Source organism: Theileria equi, chromosome 1 (genome assembly GCF_000342415.1).
Source record: "Theileria equi strain WA chromosome 1, complete sequence".
NCBI classification, from domain to species: Eukaryota; Apicomplexa; class Aconoidasida; order Piroplasmida; family Theileriidae; genus Theileria; species Theileria equi.
Window position 1 is genome coordinate 1,303,024 of NC_021366.1, and position 24,643 is coordinate 1,327,666.

The 24,643-nt window shown below is 40.3% G+C and overlaps 12 protein-coding genes across 12 annotated transcripts; 6 read left to right on the forward strand and 6 right to left on the reverse strand.

Annotated features, from left to right (window-relative positions):
- Window positions 1–139: 139 nt before the first annotated feature.
- BEWA_024030 (proliferating cell nuclear antigen 2, putative) lies at window positions 140–2,549 on the reverse strand (the record flags this gene model as incomplete). Its single annotated transcript, XM_004829163.1, has 2 exons — window positions 2,119–2,549; window positions 140–600 (listed from the first exon to the last, which is right to left on the reverse strand). The coding sequence occupies exons 1-2, from the start codon at window positions 2,459–2,461 to the stop codon at window positions 140–142; spliced, it is 804 nt and encodes a 267-aa protein (XP_004829220.1). The 5' UTR covers window positions 2,462–2,549.
- Window positions 2,550–2,626: 77 nt separating this feature from the next.
- Window positions 2,627–4,580, forward strand: BEWA_024040 (hypothetical protein). The gene has a single exon (XM_004829164.1). It carries the CDS (start codon window positions 2,726–2,728, stop codon window positions 4,571–4,573), a length of 1,848 nt encoding a protein of 615 aa, XP_004829221.1. The 5' UTR covers window positions 2,627–2,725; the 3' UTR covers window positions 4,574–4,580.
- Window positions 4,581–4,871: 291 nt separating this feature from the next.
- Window positions 4,872–7,403, reverse strand: BEWA_024050 (hypothetical protein; the record flags this gene model as incomplete). Its single annotated transcript, XM_004829165.1, has 1 exon — window positions 4,872–7,403. One exon carries the CDS (start codon window positions 7,401–7,403, stop codon window positions 4,872–4,874), a length of 2,532 nt encoding a protein of 843 aa, XP_004829222.1.
- Window positions 7,404–8,089: 686 nt separating this feature from the next.
- On the forward strand, window positions 8,090–9,017 carry BEWA_024060 (protein disulfide isomerase, putative). Its single transcript, XM_004829166.1, has 2 exons — window positions 8,090–8,285; window positions 8,445–9,017. The coding sequence occupies exons 1-2, from the start codon at window positions 8,114–8,116 to the stop codon at window positions 8,948–8,950; spliced, it is 678 nt and encodes a 225-aa protein (XP_004829223.1). The 5' UTR covers window positions 8,090–8,113; the 3' UTR covers window positions 8,951–9,017.
- Window positions 9,018–9,043: 26 nt separating this feature from the next.
- Window positions 9,044–11,112, reverse strand: BEWA_024070 (hypothetical protein; the record flags this gene model as incomplete). The annotated part of the gene is made up of 3 exons (XM_004829167.1): window positions 9,044–9,441; window positions 9,498–10,103; window positions 10,188–11,112. 3 exons carry the CDS (start codon window positions 11,110–11,112, stop codon window positions 9,044–9,046), a joined length of 1,929 nt encoding a protein of 642 aa, XP_004829224.1.
- A 104-nt stretch (window positions 11,113–11,216) lies between these two features.
- Window positions 11,217–12,348, forward strand: BEWA_024080 (hypothetical protein; the record flags this gene model as incomplete). The annotated part of the gene is made up of 3 exons (XM_004829168.1): window positions 11,217–12,019; window positions 12,053–12,200; window positions 12,241–12,348. 3 exons carry the CDS (start codon window positions 11,217–11,219, stop codon window positions 12,346–12,348), a joined length of 1,059 nt encoding a protein of 352 aa, XP_004829225.1.
- Window positions 12,349–13,207: 859 nt separating this feature from the next.
- Window positions 13,208–15,647, forward strand: BEWA_024090 (Mitochondrial carrier protein family member protein; the record flags this gene model as incomplete). The annotated part of the gene is made up of 4 exons (XM_004829169.1): window positions 13,208–14,177; window positions 14,583–15,278; window positions 15,338–15,456; window positions 15,492–15,647. 4 exons carry the CDS (start codon window positions 13,208–13,210, stop codon window positions 15,645–15,647), a joined length of 1,941 nt encoding a protein of 646 aa, XP_004829226.1.
- Window positions 15,648–15,670: 23 nt separating this feature from the next.
- Window positions 15,671–16,474, reverse strand: BEWA_024100 (hypothetical protein; the record flags this gene model as incomplete). Its single annotated transcript, XM_004829170.1, has 1 exon — window positions 15,671–16,474. The coding sequence occupies exon 1, from the start codon at window positions 16,016–16,018 to the stop codon at window positions 15,671–15,673; it is 348 nt and encodes a 115-aa protein (XP_004829227.1). The 5' UTR covers window positions 16,019–16,474.
- Window positions 16,475–16,566: 92 nt separating this feature from the next.
- BEWA_024110 (14-3-3 protein family member protein) lies at window positions 16,567–17,752 on the forward strand (the record flags this gene model as incomplete). Its single annotated transcript, XM_004829171.1, has 4 exons — window positions 16,567–16,672; window positions 16,877–16,956; window positions 17,027–17,313; window positions 17,348–17,752. Exons 2-4 carry the CDS (start codon window positions 16,881–16,883, stop codon window positions 17,750–17,752), a joined length of 768 nt encoding a protein of 255 aa, XP_004829228.1. The 5' UTR covers window positions 16,567–16,672; window positions 16,877–16,880.
- A 1,491-nt stretch (window positions 17,753–19,243) lies between these two features.
- BEWA_024120 (hypothetical protein) lies at window positions 19,244–20,653 on the forward strand (the record flags this gene model as incomplete). The annotated part of the gene is made up of 1 exon (XM_004829172.1): window positions 19,244–20,653. One exon carries the CDS (start codon window positions 19,244–19,246, stop codon window positions 20,651–20,653), a length of 1,410 nt encoding a protein of 469 aa, XP_004829229.1.
- Window positions 20,654–21,670: 1,017 nt separating this feature from the next.
- BEWA_024130 (hypothetical protein) lies at window positions 21,671–22,380 on the reverse strand (the record flags this gene model as incomplete). Its single annotated transcript, XM_004829173.1, has 4 exons — window positions 21,671–21,808; window positions 21,843–22,003; window positions 22,040–22,188; window positions 22,223–22,380. The coding sequence occupies 4 exons, from the start codon at window positions 22,378–22,380 to the stop codon at window positions 21,671–21,673; spliced, it is 606 nt and encodes a 201-aa protein (XP_004829230.1).
- Window positions 22,381–22,547: 167 nt separating this feature from the next.
- On the reverse strand, window positions 22,548–24,473 carry BEWA_024140 (hypothetical protein; the record flags this gene model as incomplete). Its single annotated transcript, XM_004829174.1, has 1 exon — window positions 22,548–24,473. The coding sequence occupies one exon, from the start codon at window positions 24,471–24,473 to the stop codon at window positions 22,548–22,550; it is 1,926 nt and encodes a 641-aa protein (XP_004829231.1).
- Between the last annotated feature and the right edge of the window lie 170 nt (window positions 24,474–24,643).

The following is a 24,643-nucleotide window of genomic DNA, read 5'->3' on the forward strand; positions in this document are numbered from 1 at the left end:
TGTATGCATTGAGCTTATTATCCTAGTATATTCATTGTTCAGATTCTCTCGGGCGATCTCATTAGAAACATCAGCTTGACTGCTATGCGAATGATCCGCAAAAATGTGTAAAGGGTAGATTGATAAGTAAAAGGTTAACCTACTCCTCAATGTTAGGAGCAAGGTAAAAGTTGATAAATGCAACAGTGTCTGTAATTGAATTCACGTCGCCAAAGTTGAACTTGACTGAAAGGGGAATACCAGCTGACAAGTTAATCGAAACCTCCTGAGCAAGTGCAGTAGCCCTGGAGAATAAAACCAAATAACGAGTCGCAAAAACTTGCGATAGCGGCTCTGTGGATGATACACGTACTTCACCAACATCGTTGTGGAAGCACTTGGAGGCCTTGATACCCTCTCCCTCAGCCTCCAATTTCATCACATCTCTATTCATTGAAATTGTTACGGTCTCACCAATAGAATTGAGGTACTTGGCAAATTCTTGGAACCTCTTGGAGTTCATTATGCACTGACATGTGTATTCGCAGTTGGGGATATCCAAGTGTTCACGCTCTACATCAATGAGCTTTACCTGTGCTTCCAAAGCCTCGTTCTCGGCATCTGTAAGTTTGTGTTAGTATGCATTGATACAAATATAAGGATGTAATGGATGTAAAGGTAGTGAGCTCGTAAGAATGAGTGCTAAATGGGTGATTTTCTTAAGCCTTTGAGATATGCCTACAAGAGAGTACTATCTCCAATACTGCCTACTGGCAGGTTTGAGAAAGTACTGCATTATATCCATGGTGAGGTGAAACCAACTACCAGTACCCAAGCTAGTATCTCTAGAGTACCTCCATAGGTAGCCATTAAATCTGTCTAACCCAAGGATCTCCTCTAGAACGTTTGTAGATCCAGTAAGCAAACCCAGTAAGACCTGTAGGCGTAACAGTACATGCAGCGACATAACCAGCTATAGTAGCAGTAGCAGAAAAGGGTTCAACAAGAGCTTCTTGAGGAGGAAGTTCTTCAGGTTTAAGTTGAGGTTCAACTTCAGCAGGTTTATGACCAGGGCTCTGTCCAGCTCCAGGAGTACCTTGCACTTGAGCAGTAGGTTCTGCTCCAGGATCTTCAGAACCAGATTGAACGATACCTTGGCTTTCAGGAGGTTGAGAATTAGGAGGACATGTTCCCAAACCTGGACATCCACCTGCCTCCTGTAGCTCCTCCAAAAGTTTACTCCATTGTCCACATTCAAGGCTACTAAAATGCTTAGGCATTATGTCTTCGAGATTTCCTACTTCTGTCCACTGTTCATCTTTACCATCACTACTAGTAGGCTTCTGGTACCATCCGGTAGCACCATTTTTATTTCCATCTTCAATGTATATTAGTACTGGATTTCCTCCGGAGTAAAATGCAGAGACAGTTCTTATGTTGGGAAGAGATGTTTGTCCATCTAGAGTTATTCTATTCCTAGTATTATCATAAGTAGGATCGTACTTGATGGCCCCCAGTCTCAAATTACTTTTAATGGAGTGTTTGTAGAATGTAATCTTACTTATGTTCTTATGATTCTTACAAGAAACTGTCACAGAAGTAACAGAGATCCTATTAGAACCATGGTTATCACTGCAACAGTACTGCCCATTGATTTTATCCGTAGATACTCCATAAGATAGATCTATGGTAACTGCATTGTTGTTGTGACAGTTCTGCTTGTCAAGAGCCTGTTGTTCATTCATTTCACGCACCCAAGCGGGAGTCCAATCATTAACACCACTACTTCTGCCATAAAGTGTGGTTTTACTCGTCGTAATGATTTTAACCAATATAGGTTTAAGGATTTCTTCATTCCAAAAGTAAACAGAGACTTCCTTAACATCAGATATTGGATTTTTTGGAGATCCTACAGTTGTTCCTATCTACTCCTCATCCATTCATTCATTCATCCTCCCTCACAACTAGCTCATTGTCAGAAATACTATCCACAGAATGACAAGATGAACAACTATCAACACGGTCATCCGAATGATCTCTGAGCAAGTCACATGAGTAGCATCCCATCCATTAGCTATGCTCATTTTATACCTCAAAATAACCTTGTTGTATCCATTCCACTACTATTAAATGACTTACCTATAGACAAATTTGGTCCAATATCATCGATAATCCTAATAGACAGTACTGGATCGTCACTAACATCTCCTTTGGAGAGATAAATAGTCGATTTGTCTCTAACAACGGAGAGAATCTTGAGCATAAACGAGATATTGAGCCCAAGTGTGCAAGGCACATCACAGCGGTAAAGATGGAAAAAGTCTGGGCTTAGACAGAGGTGAATGAGCGATATGTGACTATTGTCCATGGCTTGCATCGACAGTCCATCTTCAGTGCAATCTATGCTCACGTCGTTGCAGATTTCGCGCAACGCCTCAAAGAGACGACGCAGAAACATCCCATCCAGCCTACACTCAAACATTCTAGCGTCTTGTCAAGTAAACCGAGTGTAGAATGGGAAGCTATAGCGAAGAATCAAAGTATAACCCAAGAGAGTGGAAGAACAAGAAATGGACGAATGTGCAAAGTGTGTTACGACATCCCCCACACGAGAATTTTCCTCGATCAGCAACATTTTTCACTTTTTAAACAAAATATGACCAATTTGCCAATACGATAGAGATGGTTTGTTGTAGAGGCTATTGTTGGTCTGTATGAGTGGCTATCGAAAAAAAGTGTGTCCAAGATGGAGTGCATAGCCTGCGGAACGATTATAGAGCACAAATCCGCGCAATGCATCAAACTATATGATGGTATTGGAATTGGATCCACACCAAACACAGATGGAGAAGTTTTAAGGAAGATAGGCAGATTTATGAAGCAATTTGAACCCCTAGCAGCCGTCTGGGAGTTTGTTCATACCTATTATCTTGCAAATGCGCCAACATCTTTGAATATCTACAATGCAGAAAGGGCAATTGTCACATCTATACGACGATTCCTCGGGAGTTTCCAGTCGTTTGCCAATATGTGCTCGTTGGCGAGTTCCGTAGATGTGGAAACTGGCAGAACGTTACCAAGCACTCGGTCAATGGTGTTCAATTACTGTTACTTTGGGAACTCGCTGGCTATACATTCTGGAGCAAATGGAGTACTGGTCTTCACAGGACTGGACAAGGGAAATTTGGATCTATCGGATGAAAAGGTGGAATGCAAGGGATCGCTACAGGTATCTAGAGTTGTCCATGATGGCTCCTCTAGAGGGTTTGCAGATGGAACGAGGCTTAGGGATATAAAGGGAGATAGTGGAATGATTCTACCAACCTCAACCATTACCACTAGTAGTGTCAACACTGGAGTAGTCTCCCTAGCCAATACATTGGGAGAGAGGGAACCATTTATAACATCTGTTTCTACGAGTCCAATGTGTAGCTTTGGTACACTTCTCCTGGTTACCTTTTCAGATGGAACTTTGGAGTTGTGGAAAGAAAGCGTCTCACTCTCCAACTTTACAGACAGAATTTGGAGCTCTATTGGCGCCTCAAAAACTAGTGGATATCCCTACTATTCTCTATTTTCTCCTTCTGGTGAATTAGCGCTTGTTATCACCACCGAAGGAACAAAGCTGTTAACATGTCCAGGTCTAGAGGCTCTGAATATCGCAGATGGATCCTCCTCTCATCTATGGAGTGGCTCCTTGTGGAGCACACCAAACTACAAGATTGTAGCTGTGGCATGGATAAACAATCATGAATTTTTAAGCTTGACAGAACATAGGCATTTGATGCTCACCAGAAAATCTGACCCAGGTTTTTGGAATAGAGTGGCGCATTTTGATCTACAGGGTATTGATGTTTCCCTGGATAAGGCAGGTATAGGTAGTACTCGTTTGCAGATAGATGGAGCTGGTAGAGTCTATTTGTTAATGCAGAATAGTCTCCAGGTTGTAAGGTTAACATGGCACGACCATGAAACGCCGGAATGTATAGTCTTAAAACTTGAATCAAAGGATCTACTAATACACGAATATGAAAGTATGCATAAGGCATCTTTGGAGGAAGAAAAGGATGTGCCCGCAAATCTATCAGTATATGACCTCACAATAGATGCTGTAAATGACCTCATGGCAATCATCGTCTCTGAGAGACGTATGGTTTGCATTTACAACTTACAGTCCATGCGTCTTTTGCATGTACTGAAACCACCAAAATCGCAATTAAAGGCAATGGGAATCAAATTTCTACAAAAGGGAGGTATCCTTGCAGTTAGATGGGTTGCCATAAGTTTGGAAGTCATGGAGGGAATGCTCGACGAAGAATACAAGGAATTTGAAATTGAACACTCTGCAATACTCGGAGATTTACCATACCCGAGATGTACACTAGTCTACAAAGTCTCTGGAACCGCCAAAAGAGTCATGGAAGACTGTTTTGCAGACATTATCGCAGGCCAAGCTGGCAGATTTAATGAAAATATTACTGGCGACGTTTTTGAAGGCGCAAATAGACCCATTGTAAACTCTAGACCCTTTAGGGAAAACATTTACAGCGTCGATGAGTTTATTCAGAGAAAACGCAGTGGACTCTATACGTAATTTTTCTTTTTTACATGGCATAGATGTATTAGTAGAGATCTATGGTCTTGAGTTTTCTAAATGCCCAATCTGAAGAGTTTTTTGTAAAAGCATCATTACCTGGAATAGGAGTGTCTTTTTGAGGATCTCTATAGATATTCATTGGCTATAATATAGGTGGAAGTATCCGGGGAACAACACCATGAAACTCTAATATTAAAAGGTTCTCTCTGATATACTCCATCTTCCTCTGTAGTCCTCCATTAGACCAACTACTCAGTATCCAAGCTAGTATCTACTAGAGTATATTCATAGACTCCTAAATCTGTCTAACCCAAGGGTCTCCCTTATAGCGATTATAAAGTTTCCATCCAGTGAAACAAGCCAAGGCAGAAGTACCAAGAATGCCCGTAGTTACAGAGACAACTATCTTAGTAGTAGTAGGATTACGAGTAGAGCCAGTTACAGAAGAGTCTAGAGAGCCTGGAGAAGGGCCAGAATCGTCCTGACCTAGAGCAGCAGTTTGAGCAGCGGGTTGAGCTTTAGCTTCAGTAGATTCACCAAGAGCTTTAGGATCAGGATCACCATCTTGACCATCTACATCAGTAGCTCGTTGAGAATATCCAGATTGTTCAACATCAACCTTTGGTATTTTTAGAGATAGAGATGTAGAGGTGTCAGTAGGAGCAGTTGCTCTACCGATAATTCCTGTAGCTGCAAGTGTTCTTCCAAGTCCTTCAATACCATGAACAAGGTTATAGGCTGCGGTTGTAATACCTAATCCAGCCAACCCAGCCATGGTTGATCTGAGATGTTCTGCTTCACTAAGAAACCTGGTGGTAGCAGAGAAAAGCTTCCATAGTACAGATTCATCGGTTCCTGATTTTCTAGATATAGTATTTTCTCCGCCAGAGTTTCCTCCAGCTCCAAGGTTATTAAGAGCTTCAGATTCTTGAGCAGTAGGAAGAGTATTTTGAGAATGAGCCTCTTTAGGTCCAGGAGTATCACCAGTATCTGTTCGAGATGAGCCTTCATCTACAAAATTACTTCCACTATGAACAGTAGTAGTAGCTACGGTACCAGAAGTAGGAGGTGCTTTAGGAGGAGCAGGTTCAGGAGTAAGACCAGAAGCAGTAGTAGGGGCTTCACCAGCTTCACTGATAGCTTTATTATCAACTATAGGTCCAGGAACTGGAGCAGTAGTTTCAAGTTTTTCCGGAACTTTTTTCTCTTCTAGAACAATTTCACCTTCTCTAGCACCACCTTGTTCAATCTCAGGTTCTTTTAGCTCAGTAGGAGAAAGAGTTTGTTGAGATGAGGACGGACTAGATTCAGATTGTTCAATTTTCTCTATATATCCTTCCTCTTCTTCCTCAGAAAGATCATCATTATGTTGTTGCTCTTGTTCTTTAGCAGTCCCTGGATTACTTTTAAGACTCATAGTTGTATCAGGGGGATTATTTCCTAGTATACTCTCCACCTTCCACTCGCCACCGTCTCTATCCTCGCTCCTTTGCCACTTCCTAATAGCTCCATTTTCGCTCTTAACGTAAATCTGGAGAGGTATTTTGGTAGCTGGATCATCAGGTTTATCACAAGAGGCAAAGAAGACTATAACTTCTCTAGCATTCCATATTGGAAAGTTTATCAGATCTGTGCCTAGTCCTCCTATGAACTTCGTGACGGTAAAAGGCTCCCCTTTCTTACCATAGGTGTGTTTCCAGCCAGTACAGCTTGTTAACTCAAATATAGAACCATCGCACTTTTCAACCTCTACTTCATGAGGGGAATCCTTATTAGGACATTCTCCATTCTTGTAACCTTCCTTTATACAGTATGGATTAGGATATGATCTGGTAGTCCTAGTGACATCTATGATCACTGGATGGAAAAGTTTGCACTTTTGTTTGTGGAGGGTATCTGCAGATACAGATCCTACGTCCATAGTCCACTTACTGTTATCTTTTACTCCACTATTAAAAACAAGAACTGGCGTATCATCATGACCTTCAAGAAGTTTCTCACCTCCAACATATACTTCCATAAGTAGGGGTTTCTTTCTACGCTTCTTGTCTGCATCCCAGTAGTAGACAGATAGCTTAGGAGTCCGGTGGTTGAGTGTAAGGGGTTTGTCATCATCTCCATCTTTAATGTTAACTCTTTTGTATCTAACAAAATTTTCACTACTGGTGTATTGGTAGTTATATTTGGTATATCCAGGAAGAGTAGTTCCTTTATCGGGAATAACTGTGACATGGGCATTACTACATGCACAGTCATAGCTACTTGTCCTGTAAATGTCGACGATATGAAGTTTGTGCAGATTACAAGTAAGCTCATTTAGCTTCTTAGTAAAGCCTTCGGTAGTGGCATGTTCTTTGTCTGTTTTAGGATATTCATTCTCAGTCCCTGGGTCATCAATCCTCTTCCATGTCAGGTTATCTCCATTAATACTGGAATTTTCATACCAAGTAACATTGTCACTATTATATTCGCTAATTTTACTTCGTACTCCTAGGATAAGAGGAACTTTTATAACATGTGCATTTTTGTCATGTTCAAAAGAGTAGTAAGTTGTTACCTCCCATATTGTAGAATGTGTAGCGGATAATAGTTTGGATCCTCTACCATCTTCTACTTTAAGAGGTTGTCCATTATAGTTAAGATCTTTTATCAATAGTTCATTTGTTTCATTCCTATGTTTGCAATATCTATAGTCGGTATCTCTCCCATCAGTACCTTTGAGAGTTCCTCTTAATGCCTTGATCTGATAAACATCTTTACATTGGCATGTGTTCTTCCCATCCTTTATATTTGGGCACTTGTTCCTTATATCTATGCTTGGGACCATTCATAATGCTACCTTATACTCTCCTATTTTATATACCTTAGTTAAAACTATGTTATGGTACTTTCTCCATTCATCCTCCCTCACAACTAGCTCACCGTCAGAGAGTATCCACAGAACCAGATGAACAACTATCAATACAGTCCTCTGAATGGTCTCTATGGGTAGTCAACCAGGGTATAAAGGGTTCACAGGCTCCCCTACTCCGCATTGGTCTCTAGGAGTAATAGAGCATACATTCCCACCTGAAGGCACTCCACAGACAACATCTCATTGTAAATCATGTAATAATGACCCGTCCAAAGCACATTTATCGAGTCCATTGTTGCGAACTCTAGAATCTCCTCTGGAGCTACTAGACCAATTTTTGGTCAAAAAGTGCACGTGTGCATCCATTTCTCAGCTTCAATTGGTGGAAGATATAATGTTAACCCTTAAACGCTCGTTATATTTGTCTTAAATTCCAAAAATAGACATTTTTTGGCCCATTTCTGTGGCACTAGCAAAACTGATGTTGTCTGCCAGATTCTCACTAAAAATCCACACACCTCATAAATGTGAGATCTGAACGGGAGGATTTGCCATTTGGCGCATCAAAAGTTGATATTTAGGCTCGCATCCTATTTCTTCCGCGTAGACTCATTTGTGTGTCGCTAATGGGGTGTGCCTGGGACTGCGACTTTTCCATCAATTTATAGTCCATAAACTCTAAAATGAAATCTGTAATTTCCAAGGTTCTTTTTGTTTGCGGCGCTCTTTTGGCCTGCAGCAATGTCGTTGCCACACCTACGGTCAAAATCGACCCTGAGGGTCCATCAAGTGTCGTCGTTTTGACTGACGCCAACTTTGAGCATCTTACTCAAGCAACCACTGGAAGTACTACAGGTGAGTCCACCTCTTTGTTATAACACGAGGTATACACTGGCAAGCGCAAGTTTGCCGTATGTGAATGGGCTGTAACTTGTATGCTTGTCTATAGCATACCATTCAGTTTCATCCTCTCCTTCTCCATTTTGCCGCACCTCTTCATTAAATAACATATAGGCCCATGGTTCGTCAAGTTCTATGCCCCCTGGTGTCATCATTGCCGCAAAATGACTCCAGCCTGGGAGAAACTCGCCAAGGACCTCAAGGGAACTGTCAATGTTGCCGATATTGATGTCACCAAGAATGTGCAAATTGGCAAGAGATTCGCAATTAGGGGCTATCCTACTCTCATTCTCTTGAAGGATGGTAAAATGTACCATTATGAAGGTGGCGATCGCTCAACCGAGTCCCTTACTGCCTTTGTTACCGCTGGCCACTTGAACCTCTCTGGAATTCCAGTACCACCACCACTCTCACTCTTTGGTCATGTATCAGACTTTTTGATCTCTGGAGTACACGAGGCCCAGAGAATTTACGACGCTGCTTTCAGGGGATTCTTCACTATTGCAACATTCTCATTCCTATTCGGAGTTGTAGCTGGAATGATCTTTAGTGTTGCACTCCTCACCAGAAAATGTCCACACTCTAAAAAGGCACCTGTATCAGGAAGAAAGAAGGATTGAATATAAAATCCACGCACACCCTTAGGATGTGTATATGCAAGTACAAGCATACCTAATGTGTAAATGAATTTTGTATATTTTAGCCAGTGTCCATCAATCTGCCCACTTGCGTCTAAACGGAATCACGTCAAAGGGCATTAATGGTTCCCTCATATGTACTGTAACTTCTGGAAGGGTTTCCACAAGCAACTCTAGTCCCAAGGCACCCCCAAGTGTTACAAAGCCAAGTCCCTGAATGCAAATGTCTGTAGTTGCCCTATCCCATCCAGCTCCAAGAATCTTCATTCTACGTGCCATACGGGAATTCTCTAGTGGTTCCACGCCATAAAAGAGACGAACATCCCCAAATGGATTGGTATGGAGAAATTTTTCAACTTTAAACGTCTTTTTAGTGACCACTTTGATCCTCTTTGACGCGAATATATTAAAAAAGAATGGACGACCCCTAACGATATCTATGCGAACGAATGGGCCCAATAGAATTGTGTAACCTGTGAATGTATGTTGTAGATGTAAAAGTGCGGCATGTGTGAAAATAAAAACAAACCTCCTCTAAGTCGATGCGGCTTTAGAGGACCCAGAGATGAAGGTACAACTAATTTTAATTCTGATGCAGTCAGGTAAGATGTCAATGATCCCGGTAAAACGATTCCAGGAGTGTCAAAAAGTTTCAAACCTGTACCTGTATTTATATGCATCACGCTCAAAGTTGTTCCAGGTACGATACTTGTGGATAAAATATTTGGGGGTTCTTGTAACTTCTTTTTCTTGCCTCTAGAGTCGGTTTCGTTTGTACCCTCACCGGAAACAGTCATAAGACTGGCAATATTGTGTATCTTTTTAGTTTCACCTCCTGTGAAATTAGCTATACAATTCAAAAGGGTCGACTTTCCAACGTTGGTGGCACCGACAAAAAATATCCGAGTCCTTCGTGCATTCTTCAACAGGACACTTAAAAAGAGATTTATTGCGGCTCCCTTTTTAGCACTCAATAGGAAAATATCCCTAGTTTTTACTCTGAGTTGCGGCGCCTTGTTATTTATAAATCTTTGCACATACTCCATAATCCTCTTTCTGCGATGCTTCGGAAGTAAATCAACCTTGTTTAATACAATGTAAAGACGTGTAGAAACTTTTTTTGCCAAAGCACGTCCTAAATGTGAATGTAGAGATGTATTAGTTGCCACATTGTATATTCTAATAAAGAAAAAAAAATCACACATGTATATAAACTAACGTTTGATAATGAGATTCGCAAGTCCTTCTTCAAAGTACATATCTAATACATCCATAATGTAAACGATTTTAATACTTCTTTTTTCATGATAACTCAGAGCATTGCGCAACCGAGCCACTGTTTCACCGGATGCTTCCTTTGCACTCTGACCCAGTGCTACTCCGCCAACGGTATAAATTCCACCGCTGTTCATGCTAGAACATCGTTTGCAGAGTACAGGAACTTTCCTTTGTAGAATGATATGATCAACGTATCCTTTTTTATCCTCGTGTTGCGTCTGCAAAAACACTCCACAACCTTTACATTGATTGTTTTTAGTGTCAACAATAAACGAGGGTATCATTGTCTTCCATGTAATGCTTTTACGCGTTTTTGTCTTCTTCGGTTCAAGCAGTTCCCGTAACTGTTCCCTATGGGTTATACCTCTCTCCTCTTGCTTCAACTGTTTTTGAGTCTCTAAAACGTATTCCTCTGACAAGTTGTCAAAATTGGCAAATGATGGATGTTTGTAACGTAATTCGTTCTGCTCCCAGATGATGGAATCTCTGATTAGTTTTCCAGCAGGTGTGTCATCCAGAATAGTTGTAGTCTCTTCATTTCCATTTTCAGGGCATTCATCCTCATAGTATTGATCGTCATCTTCAGTTTCCTCTTGAAAATCCTCCGGAAGCTCTAATTCATCTTCTTCCCTCTTCCTGCGAGGGATGCTCCTCAAAACTGGGAGTTCCGGCAAAAATTCGTCTTCATCATCCGATTCATCCCTAAATTCTCGTTCGATTTCTGCGATACTCAATTTTTCTGCATTAAAATTTTGTCTTTTTGGCCCATTTATGGCCCCCGAGAGGGACGCACAGTGGCTGTTTAGGCTAAACGATGCTACATTCTGTAAGATTAAAATAATTTGAAGTATGTGGTATGTTCTCATGAAACATATCAACTGAAAGCTCCACAATATCACCATATGGACGACCGCGGGTCATACACATTAAATTTGTGGAGGGTATATGCCATAAATTTTGATTTAAACGAATGGATTGGCTAAAGGCTGCCCTTGATGCCAGCGATGATGAGGAAGATGGTGGTAAAAGCGATGATTCTGGTCAAAAGGTCAAAGTAGGCGTCATAAATGACGTTACCGAGGCTAAAAGTACCATTAAAGATGTTCAACCTGCTTATACTCATGAGAAAGTACCAGTTGAGGAACAGATAGGAGGAATATCCACCAAAAAACCGGAAGGTCAAAAGAAAAGGGTTGCCGCAAAACGGGAATTCAATGCAAATCGAGACTTTAACATTAACAGAGTCTTTAATACAATCAGGAATGGTCTTAAATCTGAAGGGAACTCTGGAAATACCCTCAAAGAAGCCAAGAAAATCGACAAAAGTGACTCTGGAACCGATGACAAAACTACAAATAGCCAAGAGGATAAAGATCATACATCCTTCACCCTAGATGGCTATGCAGATTCCGACTCTGATGGCCAGGAATCAACATCTCTAAATCTCTTTACAATTGAGAAAAAAAGCAGAAATCCTGAAACTTTCAAGGTCGACAACCTTGTCAAAATAAACGTGGAAACGTGCACAGAAGATGAAATTTTAAATGCCAACGTGAAAAATACCGATACTACACAACCAGAATCGCAAACAACTGGACAGTATATCGCGCCTGAAGTCCAGGAATATGATGCCTTCGACTACTCCAAAACTCTCCACAGCTTCAACGTCTCAAACCCAAACTCTGAAGTAAGAATCCCAAAGAGCAAGGAATGGCAAGGGGCTGAAATTCACATTACAGACATCAATGCAGAGGACTTGAGAATGAGCAAGGAGTAAGTCTACCAACCTTCACTAAACCTTTCCAGGGAAAAAGAAAGAGCCTTCAGCGGTACTAAAGAGGCATTAATGGAAGGCCGAAAGAGGTATTCGATCATGGCTCATCGTATGGAAACGGACGACGGTCACATACTCACGAGCAACACTGTCAGAAGAACACAAAAGAGGAAACACCAGGTACTGTTATGTCATCCATACCTTCACAATCGTCTCTCAGATCAACTGGCTAGCTGCAGAAGCGCAAGATAAGGAGATGGAAATCATGGAACGAACTGCTCATATGAGAAAGTCCAAGCACGAAGCAAGAATGAAGTACGGCTGGTAGTATCCTTTCTAATCTCCACGTTTTTGTGTTATTTAACACCTCATAAATGTATAATATTTCTGAGAATAACTTTGAATGAACTGGAAAGATGACCAGCTTAGGCCCTGGATTCCATGGGGATTCCAATGTCTCTTTACTCGGTCATTTCGTTTTCTTTTTTGTTTTTAAAAAATGTAAATGTATTCCTTTTAATATGGGACTGTGACTAGGTGCTTTATCCCCGTCTAAAAATGAAGTCTGATGATAAAGACCCTATGGATTGGGAAGAGTGGAATGGTTAGTGAATTTGTGGCTTTGTACGTCAATATTTGAGTTTATATTTTTCATTCATTACATTTATGTGTTCTTTTCGGCTTCTAGGCCACGTGATCGCCCAGTTTTCACAGCTGTAGACCACGGGTTTATGCTGCTGACGATATTTTGCCATTCCTTGTCGTTTTACGTGAGTGGTATGGAGTTTGCTACAATTTTGAGGACTTTGTATGGGAATAATGAAGAAAGAATGAGATTTAACGGTGGAAGGATCAAGGAATTGTCTCGCCAGTGGAACTTCCAAGGAAATATGCCGCCACCAAACATTGCGATAACCAGAAGCCTTTAGACAAAAGACGTGGTGAATATAGTTTATAGGAAGAGTATTGGAAAATGGATGAAGGCAGAAGTTGTCCAGGCTAGTGGATCATCCATGGAGACCATTCAGACGACTGTGTTGATAGTTGTTCATCTTGTCATTCTGTGGATAGTATTTCTGACAATGAGCTAGTTGTGAGGGAGGATGAATGAATGGATGAGGAGTAGATAGGAGACTACTCATGGATCTCAGAGTTTTGAAAGAGCATACTCTCTCTGAACATGGAGGATGACTGATAGATGGCTCCAGTTAAATGTAGAAGGAAAATGCAATGGACAATGTAATTGTCTGAGTAATGATAGAATACCTGGCCTAGAGGTCAAAAAGGATACTAGTATTGATAAGGTCACTAACTTTACCAAATATGTCCATTGGGTTCCAGGTGGAGGAACATTCAAGTTAAATAAAAAACTCAGCAATGGTGAAGAAATAAAAGTGTCAGGAATAAGATCGACAGGACAACCCATAAAAGGTGTAGTGAGTGTCTCTGTTTTCTATTGGAATAACAATCTTGGTAACCCGATCCTTCTAGAAGTTACCACTACTGGCACAACTGGAACTAAGTATTATGCCAAGGATGATGATGATGGTGATAAGTGGACTGAACATGGACAACTCTCAGGAGATGGTGAAAAGCTTGAGCAGTTACTGGACGACCTTAACTGTTACAACAACAATGCAGTTACCTTGGATCTATCACATGAGAATTCTAGCAAACTTTCTGACAAGGTATCCAGTAATCAGAACAAATACTGTTGTACTTACCATAAGAATGGTGATAATGGTGGAAAGGTCTCCGTTGAGAAAGTAAATGTTTATTGTAAGAATCATAACAGCACGAGCACTGTTACTGCCTATAAGCACTCTATTTCTGGTGATGGGTTGAAACTTGCTAAGATGAAGTACTATGATAGTAGCACTAATCTACAACGTATACAACCTTCTGGACTGAACTTTCCTATTCCCGGGCCAGTAGATGTTTATGCCTTTTACTGTAACGATAAGGATCCCGTTCTTATATATATCGAAGGAAGTGGGCAAGCCAATGCTAAAGGCTGGTACAAGAAAAGTACTGATGGTAATACATGGGAAAAAGTCTTGGATGAAGTTCCTGACCCAGAAAGCATCACAGGCTGCGACAAATATAATCAACTTGTGAATGCACTAAAAACCCTTTCTGGATGTGGCTATCAACCATGTAAAGAACCTCCTGCTGAACCTCAAAAAGTCCCTCCTAAAACTCCTTGGGATGTAATCATAGGAGTGCCTACGGGCATTCTTGGCACATCTGCCTTGGCTTGTTTTGCAGGATGGAAACTGTATACTAAGTTTATCGTCTATACCTTGGACAAGCACTTGGAGGTACCGTATTTCCTTGACGCTTTAGTACGGCAAATATGATACTCATGAAGACTCTATGGAGAACCATGGGTTAGACAAATATGAGTCTCTATGGAGATACTCTAGGACTGGAATCTTAAGACTCCCAAATTCCTTCTTGATCTTGTAGCAAAAGTCATTTTATTCACTGCTCGTACCTATTCCTTTCATGATTTCCAAAATTACAATCCGTGTAATATATTCATCAATAATAAATTTACAGGCGAGTTGCCATTTTGGCAGCATGCAGTTTGTGGTAGCACTGCCGGCGTAATCGAACACATTTCACTCTTTCCCCTAGATACCATAAAGACGCGTTTACAGACTGAACTCTGCAAATGTGCCAGCGGTTCTGGAATTTGCAATGTAGTTAAACCGGAACTATCGCAAGGCAGACATAGTATTGTGAACATGTCTGGCATTTCAAGATTGGCTAGTATTTCTGGATGGCTTAGAACCTCACCAGTAAATAGAATAACAATGCCAATGTATACAGATATTGCAACACAGTATTTGGCCAGAGCTTCAACCAAGACGAGAAGTAACGTCTCTGGAAACCTTTTTAGGGGCTCAAATGTTATCGTAATTGGGTGTGTTCCAGCCCATATTTTATATTTTACGGTTTATGAAAGTGTAAAGAGGACTAATGTGGCGCTCTCTGGTGCAATGGCCACACTTTGTCATGACTTTATACTCACACCGGCAGATGTAATAAAGCAAAGACTTCAGTTGGGATGCTACAAAGGCACTCTTGACTGCATGCACTCTGTAATAAAGTATGAGGGAGTCAAGGCTCTTTTTAGAAGCTTTTCAGTAACCCTATTTATGAATGTACCATACCACGCGTTACTTGTTTCGGTGATGCAATTTCTAAGGGATAGGGGTGGAGAAGGAAAAATTAACCACTTCGTATATGCAGGTTTGATTCGTGCACATTATATACATGAAAACTTTGATCACTGAAACATGCATACCTAGGAATCGGAGGTGCCGTAGCTGGCGCTCTAACAACACCATTTGATGTGATAAAGACCAGACTTCAAACACAAACTTGCTATCTACCATCAAAGCCAAAGCAATTCACTCCACAGTACAAGGTTTGTACAAACAACCTTTATAAATGAATCTACAGAACGTACTGGGTACCGCAAAAAACATTATAGTCAAAGAAGGCTTTAAAGGCTTCTTCAGAGGGGCCACAACCAGAGTAGGAATATGCACACCCGCAGCTGCAATCTCCTGGGGGACCTATGAATCCCTCAAGCAATTTTTTAAATTATGGAGTTAACATATATGTATAAAACTACAAATCTACAAGCGCAATCTAGCAACCGCACGCTTTGCCTTTTTCACAATTTTCCTGTCAACCTTGTACTGTGGAGCCTTTTCAACATTTTGTTTCTTTGGTTTTACAACGCCCTTGGGGACACCCTTTATACTTTCATTCTTCTTGCGTAAAACAGCCTGCCGAGCAACAACCTTGAGTGCTTGCACATTCTTCACTCCTCTCTTTTCCACACGTTCGCGCAAGCCCTTTGGCAAACCCCGCTTTATCCCCTCCATTCTCTTGAACTCTGCTACAGGGTCCTTCTTTTGCGACTTTGGCGCAATAACCTGTTTCTTTTCAAGGCTTTCTAGCTCTCCCAGCGTCTTTGGCATTGTATTGCTCGTCAGTATTTAAAACTTTGTGAATAACCAGCGCAAGGTGATGCTAAATTGTGAAGGATGAACAACTCCAACAAGATTCCTACTGCATTAACTATTCACCGGTGCTAGGAGTGGCTCAATTCGACAATGAGAGACCTTTCCAACACACCAGTACCACTAAACATTCCTGCGATTAAACTTGAGACCAGAAAACTTCGGCCAAATACACCAGCCCTTAGCCTACCATCCACTAAACGGTTCTAGTCGCTAACTTTTCGTATATTGGTCTGTGAATCCACAAAGGGCCGGACGTTGCCGGAGGATATTATAAATACCGCTTTAAAGACTCCTTAAATGCCATATAATGGTAAATCCGGCTGTTGTGGTCGAATCTTTGCTTTCTTCGCACACACTCTGAAAATTTGTATTCTCTGTCCTCGACGAGCTCCTGCTGGATCTCCAGGCGGCAAAAATCAGTGCTACTGGAGTAGGTTCAAAGCCCTACAGGTTCACCTGTGTGGCCATCACCCCCACGTATCAAAGGTGCCAAACGGGTCGATAGACAATTTTGTGTAAATCTATCACAAGCGTCGAAAAGGAACTGGTCCAAACAATTTGAAATTCGATTAGGGAAACAACGTAGAAAATACGTAGGAGTTTGATAATGTTTGTTTACATTTTTTGACTTTTCGCGGCTGTGTGTCGCAAACGGATACACGCACACTTTGCCTGAACGAGTATTATGAAATTGATCACGGCAAATTGGCTCATAGGTTGGCCATGGAACCATCACCGTCCGTGCAAAGTGTGCGTGTATCCACCCAGTCTATCGGATTAGTCCGAGTTCGACAGTCTTACACTAATTTACAGTGCAATGGCAGAAGAAGGTAACCACAGAGCTGAGCTCATTTACACCGCCAAGCTCGCTGAGCAAGCTGAACGGTATGATGGTAAGTGATGAGTAAATGCCTTTTATGGACTTGTTGCACTCGTTAATCCGCACACTAAACAATCTTGTAGAAATGGCTGATGCCATGAAGTCATTGGTAGAAACGTGTATTAATGAAAAGGAGGAACTTACCGTTGAGGAGCGCAATTTGTTATCTGTAGCATACAAAAACGCTGTTGGCTCCAGGAGAGCATCATGGCGTATAGTTTCAAGCGTTGAGCAAAAGGAGGCCAGTAAGTCAAATGCTGCACACAAGGCCTTGGCGAGCGAATATCGTATCAAAATTGAAAAGGAGCTTGATCAGATTTGCAACTCCATTTTGAACCTCTTGAACACAAAGCTTATTACATCTACACAAGTTTGTTTTTTTCTATTCCGTCATGTTGTTTTAGGAGAGTGAAAGTTTGGTCTTTTATTATAAAATGAAGGGTGACTACTACCGCTACATTAGTGAGTTTTCCTGTGATGAGGGAAAGGCTCAAGCTTCTGGTTCTGCAAAAGAGTCTTATCAAAAGGCCACAGAAATCGCAGAAAGTGAATTAAAGCCCACCCATCCAATAAGACTAGGCCTTGCCCTGAACTTTTCGGTCTTCTTTTACGAAATTTTAAATAAGCCACACGACGCTTGTGAAATGGCTAAACGTGCATTCGATGATGCAATTACAGAGTTTGATTCCGTTTCTGAGGACTCTTATAAGGACTCCACATTAATCATGCAACTTCTTAGGGATAATCTCACACTCTGGGCCAGCGATATCCAATCGGATTCCGTTGATGATAAAAAACCAGAAGAGTAGATTATGCAATGTACTGTAATTTATCTTTATGCTTGTACGTTTGCTACATTGTAATTTATAGGATTTTGCCTCTTTGGCTGGGCTATCTCTGGCACTTTAACCAAGTAGTTGTAACGAACGGGGCAAATTGTGGTTTAGTAGTGCTGGAAAAGACTAGACACTTGAACTGGCATGCAAGGGGGTCTGATACTATGGTTTTCCCATGTAAAAATACAAGTGTGTATTAATGTTGCCAGGGCAGGATGGAAATTTTAAAAGAAGATGATTGTTGAGAAAAGAAATATACTAGAGATGGTGCTGATGAGGATCATCCCAAGGACCAATGTAAACTATACCTGTTCGTGGACAATGCTCTGACTACAATATTTCCCTCGATTCTCTGCAATGTACTGTGTTATGTCTAGAAAGAGTATCCATCCGTGGAGAGGTACCTGCCGACAAGTTTTCCGTGCGGAACAAGAGACCTGGATGTAGAAATACGACTATACACTTTACCAGTGACACAAAGAGATTAGGGCTCCGCGGGTAGTAACAGTTACTAACACATGTATCAGTAAGTATGGTGAAATGAGTATGAAAGGTACCACATGCTATCCCTGAGGATGAGACACACCTCAAGAAGATACTTGGCAAACTCGACGAGTAAAAGAAAATACCTGACCATGCAAAGTTTTGGATCCTCAAGGAGGTCAACAAGGGTTAAATTGGTACTCAACACCCAATTTAGACATTACAGACATGTATTTGAAAGCTGTTTTTATCCTCCCTTTTAATAAAAATGATCTCCAATCTCACATCTTCAACATCCAGCATTATAATCGTCTACATGGATATTCTCAAGCTAATTTTGTGATGCTAAGCGCTCCCATAACATTCTTCCTCACCCTCTCCAAACTAATGGTACAACTGGTCATACACTATAAAATTTTAAAATCTCAGAGTTAGACAGAAATGCTACTGATGGAATCTCTTCTTCCCTTGACCCCATGCAGTTCTTCCTGGAAGATCTCATCCGATCTATTACCATCTCTGTTTTAACAATGTAAGCGTGTATAAATTATTGTGCTCTGTCCCTACGCCGCATTTGGATTCACGGTTGTCAGAATTGAGGCTGTTATTGTGACCAAGTTATTGTCCTAGAGGCAACAGTCCATGAAAGAAGAGGATACATTTCAATCAAAAAGGCTAATCTTCTAGCATTTTCGGAAAGAATAAAACATCAAAAGTTTATACTAAAGCCTCAAGTAGACAAATGTCCAGAATTGTACTATAGATTTAACAATGAAGGTCCGGTACCATATGTAACATATTTCAACTACACATTGCAATAATTCAAGATTCCTCTTTTTCATTCAAAGACAGCATAAAGATTATTATACCCTTGTAAAAATGGAGATTCCGTGCCAAAATTATGGCACTAAAAAGATTTAACATCAGCCTAAAATGGCATTAGACAAAATCATGAGCGATAAAACATGATTGTGGAAGTAAATGAAAAGTGAAATTACAGGAGGTATGAAAGGATCAAGCAAGGAACTCCAGCAAAGTGCCATGTTTATGGCAGGTCTGACTCTCTTGCAGTCTCTCCGTGTGGCGTTAACTGGAGCAAAGTTTGCAATGGATAGATTTAAAATTCCTCAGCAGCATGCCAGTTCGTTCATTAACATGGTCCATAATCCTATGGAACTGGCAACGTTTACTGGGATGGCTATTGTAACTATTGCAACACTTATTAAAGAACCAAAAGATCCAGTTTCAAAGAAATGTTTCAGATGCCTTGCCATATTTACAAATGTGACACTATGCTGTTCATTCATCTTACTTCTCTATGCATTCACTTCTGGGGGAGAACAGGGAGATCTTACCTTCTATTACTGGGCTATTGTCCTAGTCTCATTTGTCTATGGACTGAATGTGGCAACTGTAATGAATGTTGGAAGTGCAAATGCTTCCTTTTTCAATGTAGGAATACCTCTTTCCGGTATCCAGGTTTGTATCTACTACTATATCTTTACGAAGCTTGCTGAGTGGTTTAATTGGTCAAACGTTAGTTACTGGATTATATTTTGGCAGATGATCATAGCGATAGTGATTGCAGCAGCCTCCGCTGGTGTATGGATTGCTATCGCTGTTGTTGGTACTACTGCGGATCAAGGTGGTACTGGTAAACAAGCTAAAGATACTGGCACTGTTTGGTCTCCAATTTTCATGGGAATGGTTGGTATGGGTGGTATTTACGCTTTCTATCCTGCTATTGCTCCCTATAAGTTGACTGATGTTGGAACTGGATACACTATTGATCTTGCTGTCTTGTTCGTTAGTGCAGTACCAGGTATCGTTATTGCCATAGTCACTTTATGTGCATCTGAAAAGGGCCCACATAAAGATTGGAGTAGTGCTCAATGGTGGCATGGTACTTGGATTCTGGCAATTCCACATATTCTTGCCATGGTCTTATGCTTTGTTACACTTCATTACCCTGATGGTAGAGTAGCTAGTTCTATAAAGAGTAGTGGTTTGAAGGTTGGGGTTATTACTGTGACTCTAAAGTTTTGTGAAGAAGGACTAAAGGCAGTTTCTTATTCTGGAGCCGCCAAGCAAGTGGATAGTGGAAGTGAAGGTACTATCTCCTCTTTTAATGCGTTCACTTCACAAGGTTTAATGATCATTCTGGCCTTTACTGGAGACGGATACCTAAAGACTTATTCTAAATATGAACATGATCGGAGTAAATGGCCCACTAAGGATTATGGAACTCTTAGATCTATATTATACTGGGCAGGAAGTGGAATGTGGGTGGCATGTAAGAGTGTTAAGTCTTCCTTTACCACTAATGTTAGGTGCAAGGTTTTGGGTAAATCAGAAGCCTTACTCATTGTATATGCGGATGAGGAATTTTAATGGATCCCGCATCTTTTATATTTTTTCAAGGTATCGCTACATATAGGTTTGAGGAGATTTCACATTGTGCCTCAGCCTACTTTAGAGTCTTCAAATACACACTAGTGAAGATTAGGGTCGTTATATACACCAATAACGTAGTTGTCTAGCCATGCGCTTCATATAGCTCGTCCGTTCGAGTGAGCCAGCAGTATCTCTTTATGGAAAAGGATCAAAATTCACGAATATATATTGTATAATCGGTCTATTTCCAAGGAAATCCCCAAGTTATAGCCACAAAGTGAGTAGTCACCAATCAGTTATACTACGAAAGACGGATATTTCAGCTAGCCCAGTTAATATTGTAATTTTACCCATTCATATGTAACCAAAGTCGTTCTATTAGTAGGAACAAGCAACAGGATGGTCTATCTGGAAATCTCAATCACTCCGTAATTTCCGTGGTTCATTTGTATCAACACTTTTTAAACAATGTAGTATGGTTAACGTCATTAGAATATCTGTAAATTTGTCAAATGTGTAAAGAAACTGTCGACTATTTTCGACGGTAAAGTCGGAGAAATTATCCCCGGGAATAAACGCCTTTTTATTCATATTTAAGGCTCTAAGTTTTGTATTCACTCTACTATTCATTACTTTACTACATGTTTGTTTCTCCTATGTAGTACAGTTCAGTGCATCCCTTCAAGAATCTTTAGAATGTAAGAAACTTAAGTATATCAGGACAATTTGTGGTATATTCTTTGATTTCACAAGACTCTGAATCATAAAAGTGTCTTAGCCCTCATAGTTGAGCCAAAATCCATTGACGATCTGAAAGTTTTTTCGTATTCAAGATACTTCCCTTCCGATACATGAAGTTAGTGCTAAGTTAGTCATTGGCTCTTTGTAAAGAATCCTGTAAATTCTGTAGAAGCAAAAGATTCTCTTCCCATATTCCACAGTATTATGCCGTAAAAACATTAGAGTAAATAGAAAAGATCCTAAAGTGCTATAGATAAACCTACTATGCATACATCATTTTGAGGTAATTGAAAATGGGATACGCTCAATTGCGTATTTATGATTTGCAACGTACATTATCGGTACTCCAGGAATCTTTCTGATTCTCCTCTTTAAATCTTTATCATTTGTTGCGACAATATAACATTTGTGCTATGCATTTTTAAATGAATACTTGTGTACTCACCATTGTAATTCTCTCTACGATACAATCGTCTGCATATGTTCCAGTGTGTGTGCACGTCAGCCTCTTTACACGAGGATCCTTTACCAATTGGAGTGCCATCCTGTAGCGATGACCGAGCTTTTCTAATTCGCCAACTACACAGTCTGTTACGCATATTATACCTAAGGTATATGCTTGTAGAAAGGGGTGTTACTCACATTTTGCTATAAGACAATCCAACATGCCCTTGTGCAAATCAAGTTTATTTTGAATCGAAGAATTCACAAAGTTCGTATCCACAATGACCTGGTATGGAGGAACAAGATTTTCATTGTAATTGAAAAACATTCCAGAGTGAACAGGGGCACTAAATACTTTATAAATTTTATATATGAACAAACGCTTCAACAAGAGTCTCTTCCTTTTTCTTTACAATAGTATTTTTTATTGTCCTAAGAATTGGTGTTAATGCATTTATTATGGAGTATTTCCATAGATAAATCAAATTTAGAGTGAATGCTGAAAATGAATGGGAATATAAAGTATGAAAAGAATCCATATGGCTGATGCTATCTAGTGAATGCCTTTTCCTTAACCATTGTAGTATTAAGGAATATATACCTTATAGCATTTCAGTATACCAACGAGAGAGGAGTCTAGAGGGGAGTGTCTAATGGTCCCAGTTCTGCCCATTGGCAGAGATGAGGGTGTTCTTCCTGTAGTACATTACAGACGAGTGATTAGTCGTGCAATTAGAGCGGGACCCTTCCATACGGCAACACCGATGGCGCCTCCTCCTGCACCTACACTTGCAATGCCAATTCCTGCCTTAGCTCCTGGAGTAAGTACAGATCCATTACTTTCACGTGATTTCTTTTTCTCAGCATCAAGCCTTTCTTTTGCTTCGGTAAGTTCAGTCTTTAACTGGTTGAGCTGATCAGTAAGATCTCTACCATCTAGTTTCTCAGTCTTCCCAGGGATAGAAATCCACCTAGATCCCCCGCCATTCCTACTATAATATACATAGTTCTTACTACCAGTACCTCTTTTCTCAAAACCAATCATTAGAAGATCATCAAGTTTGAAATCAGGCCCACCCTTATCATAATAGTATGCAGTTACACTTTTAAGAATAAAACTTAGATCTATACCCTGCAGAGGGGAACTACCGTACTTGACATACCCAGCTACAAAAACATCTTTATTCAGAACGGAGTGAACAAAACCAACAAAACAGTCATCTTTATTCTCCCTTTTAAGATTAATTTTTTCCTTATCTTTACCTCCAGAAGGATCTTCATAATAAGTAGATTCCCCATCTCCATGAACCTTTGTATCTCCAACATTTATGATAACAATAGGTAGTTTATCCTTTATAAGCCTTAGGATATTTGTATCATCCTTGTAATTACTGGGTTTATTACCAACATCAGTCCATTCAGTCGAGCCAAGAGATCTCCTTTGGAACCAACTATTGGATGATCCTGGGAGATAAATCAAAAGTGGAACTCCTTCAGGTCCTTTTGGACAGTGATATACATAGACTTGGGTGGCACCTTCTGGAGAGTTAATTCCAGTTTGTTCTATTCCCTTATCCTGGAATCTGCGAATAGAGCTGTCTATGGAATGTATAGTTTGAGAGTAATATTCGTAGTTGCCAATGTTGGCAAAAATGATACTAACATTACATCCTTCTGTTAGACATTGGTAACTACTGGTCTTATTCTTCTTGGAAATTTCTATAACATGGGCATTATTTTTTTCACAGTTTAGCTGGTCCAGTTTATCCTTAATCTTATCGGTCTGTATGCCTGATTCGGACTTCCATTTCTTATCTACTCCATCGGAAAGTGTATAGTATGAAAGAGTACCTGACTTTGACTTGAGTTCCAGTAACAGAGGATTACTATACCAAAAATCTCCGTTCCAGTAATAGATACAAGCTTCCATATACTCACTTTCATATACAGGAGGATTAAATGGTATAGTATTTCCAGCATTCTTGGTTGAAAGGAGTCTCATTGCAGATATTCTTCCGGTAGGAGCATGAGTGAACCTTTTGTATACTTTTTCATACGCATATCCTTCCACTGTTATCTGAGTATCCTTATTGGCCTCTGGAGGCTTCTCAGTTCCATTGGCACGGTAGTTCCCATTTGTAACCTGATCAATCTTAAGAATGATAACAGTAGTTAGGCCCCTGCTAATTTCTTGGAGTTTTGTAGAGAGTTGACGTTCTTGAGTGATAGTTTTCTCTTTTGTCCATCGACCAGAAGTCACAAAATAATCTACCTTTGTGTAGTATTCGTAACTAGTACCGCTTTTGGTAATACCTACTACTAGTGGCACAAGATTTCCTTCATCATACCCTAGGTAGTAGACGGTTAAATTTTTGTTATAGTAACCCCCAACAGTTACAGGTATACTACCTTGCTTTTCTCCATTGTAATTTATTCCACCAATATAATGTGATCTGACTACAGGGGTATGAGTGTATCTTTTATAACCCTTTTCAGGTTTATCATTAACCTTACTAAAACTTATGCTATTATGGCAATTATCCGTATAATTTCCATTGTCGCTTGTTTTGCTAATATCTACGTCCACATAGATATAGGAACGCCAGCCAGTGCTACGACCGCAAGTAGTCATACTACATTTTCACTCAGTCTATAGTACAGGTATCAGCTAATTGGATCACTTCCTTAGATCCAAAACAGTCACTCATTTCCCCATCTCTATATCTATTACTTTTATGTACCTCTCTTTTTACTTCCAATGTCTCAACTGGTGTGAGCAGAATGGTAAGTATGGATGAATGC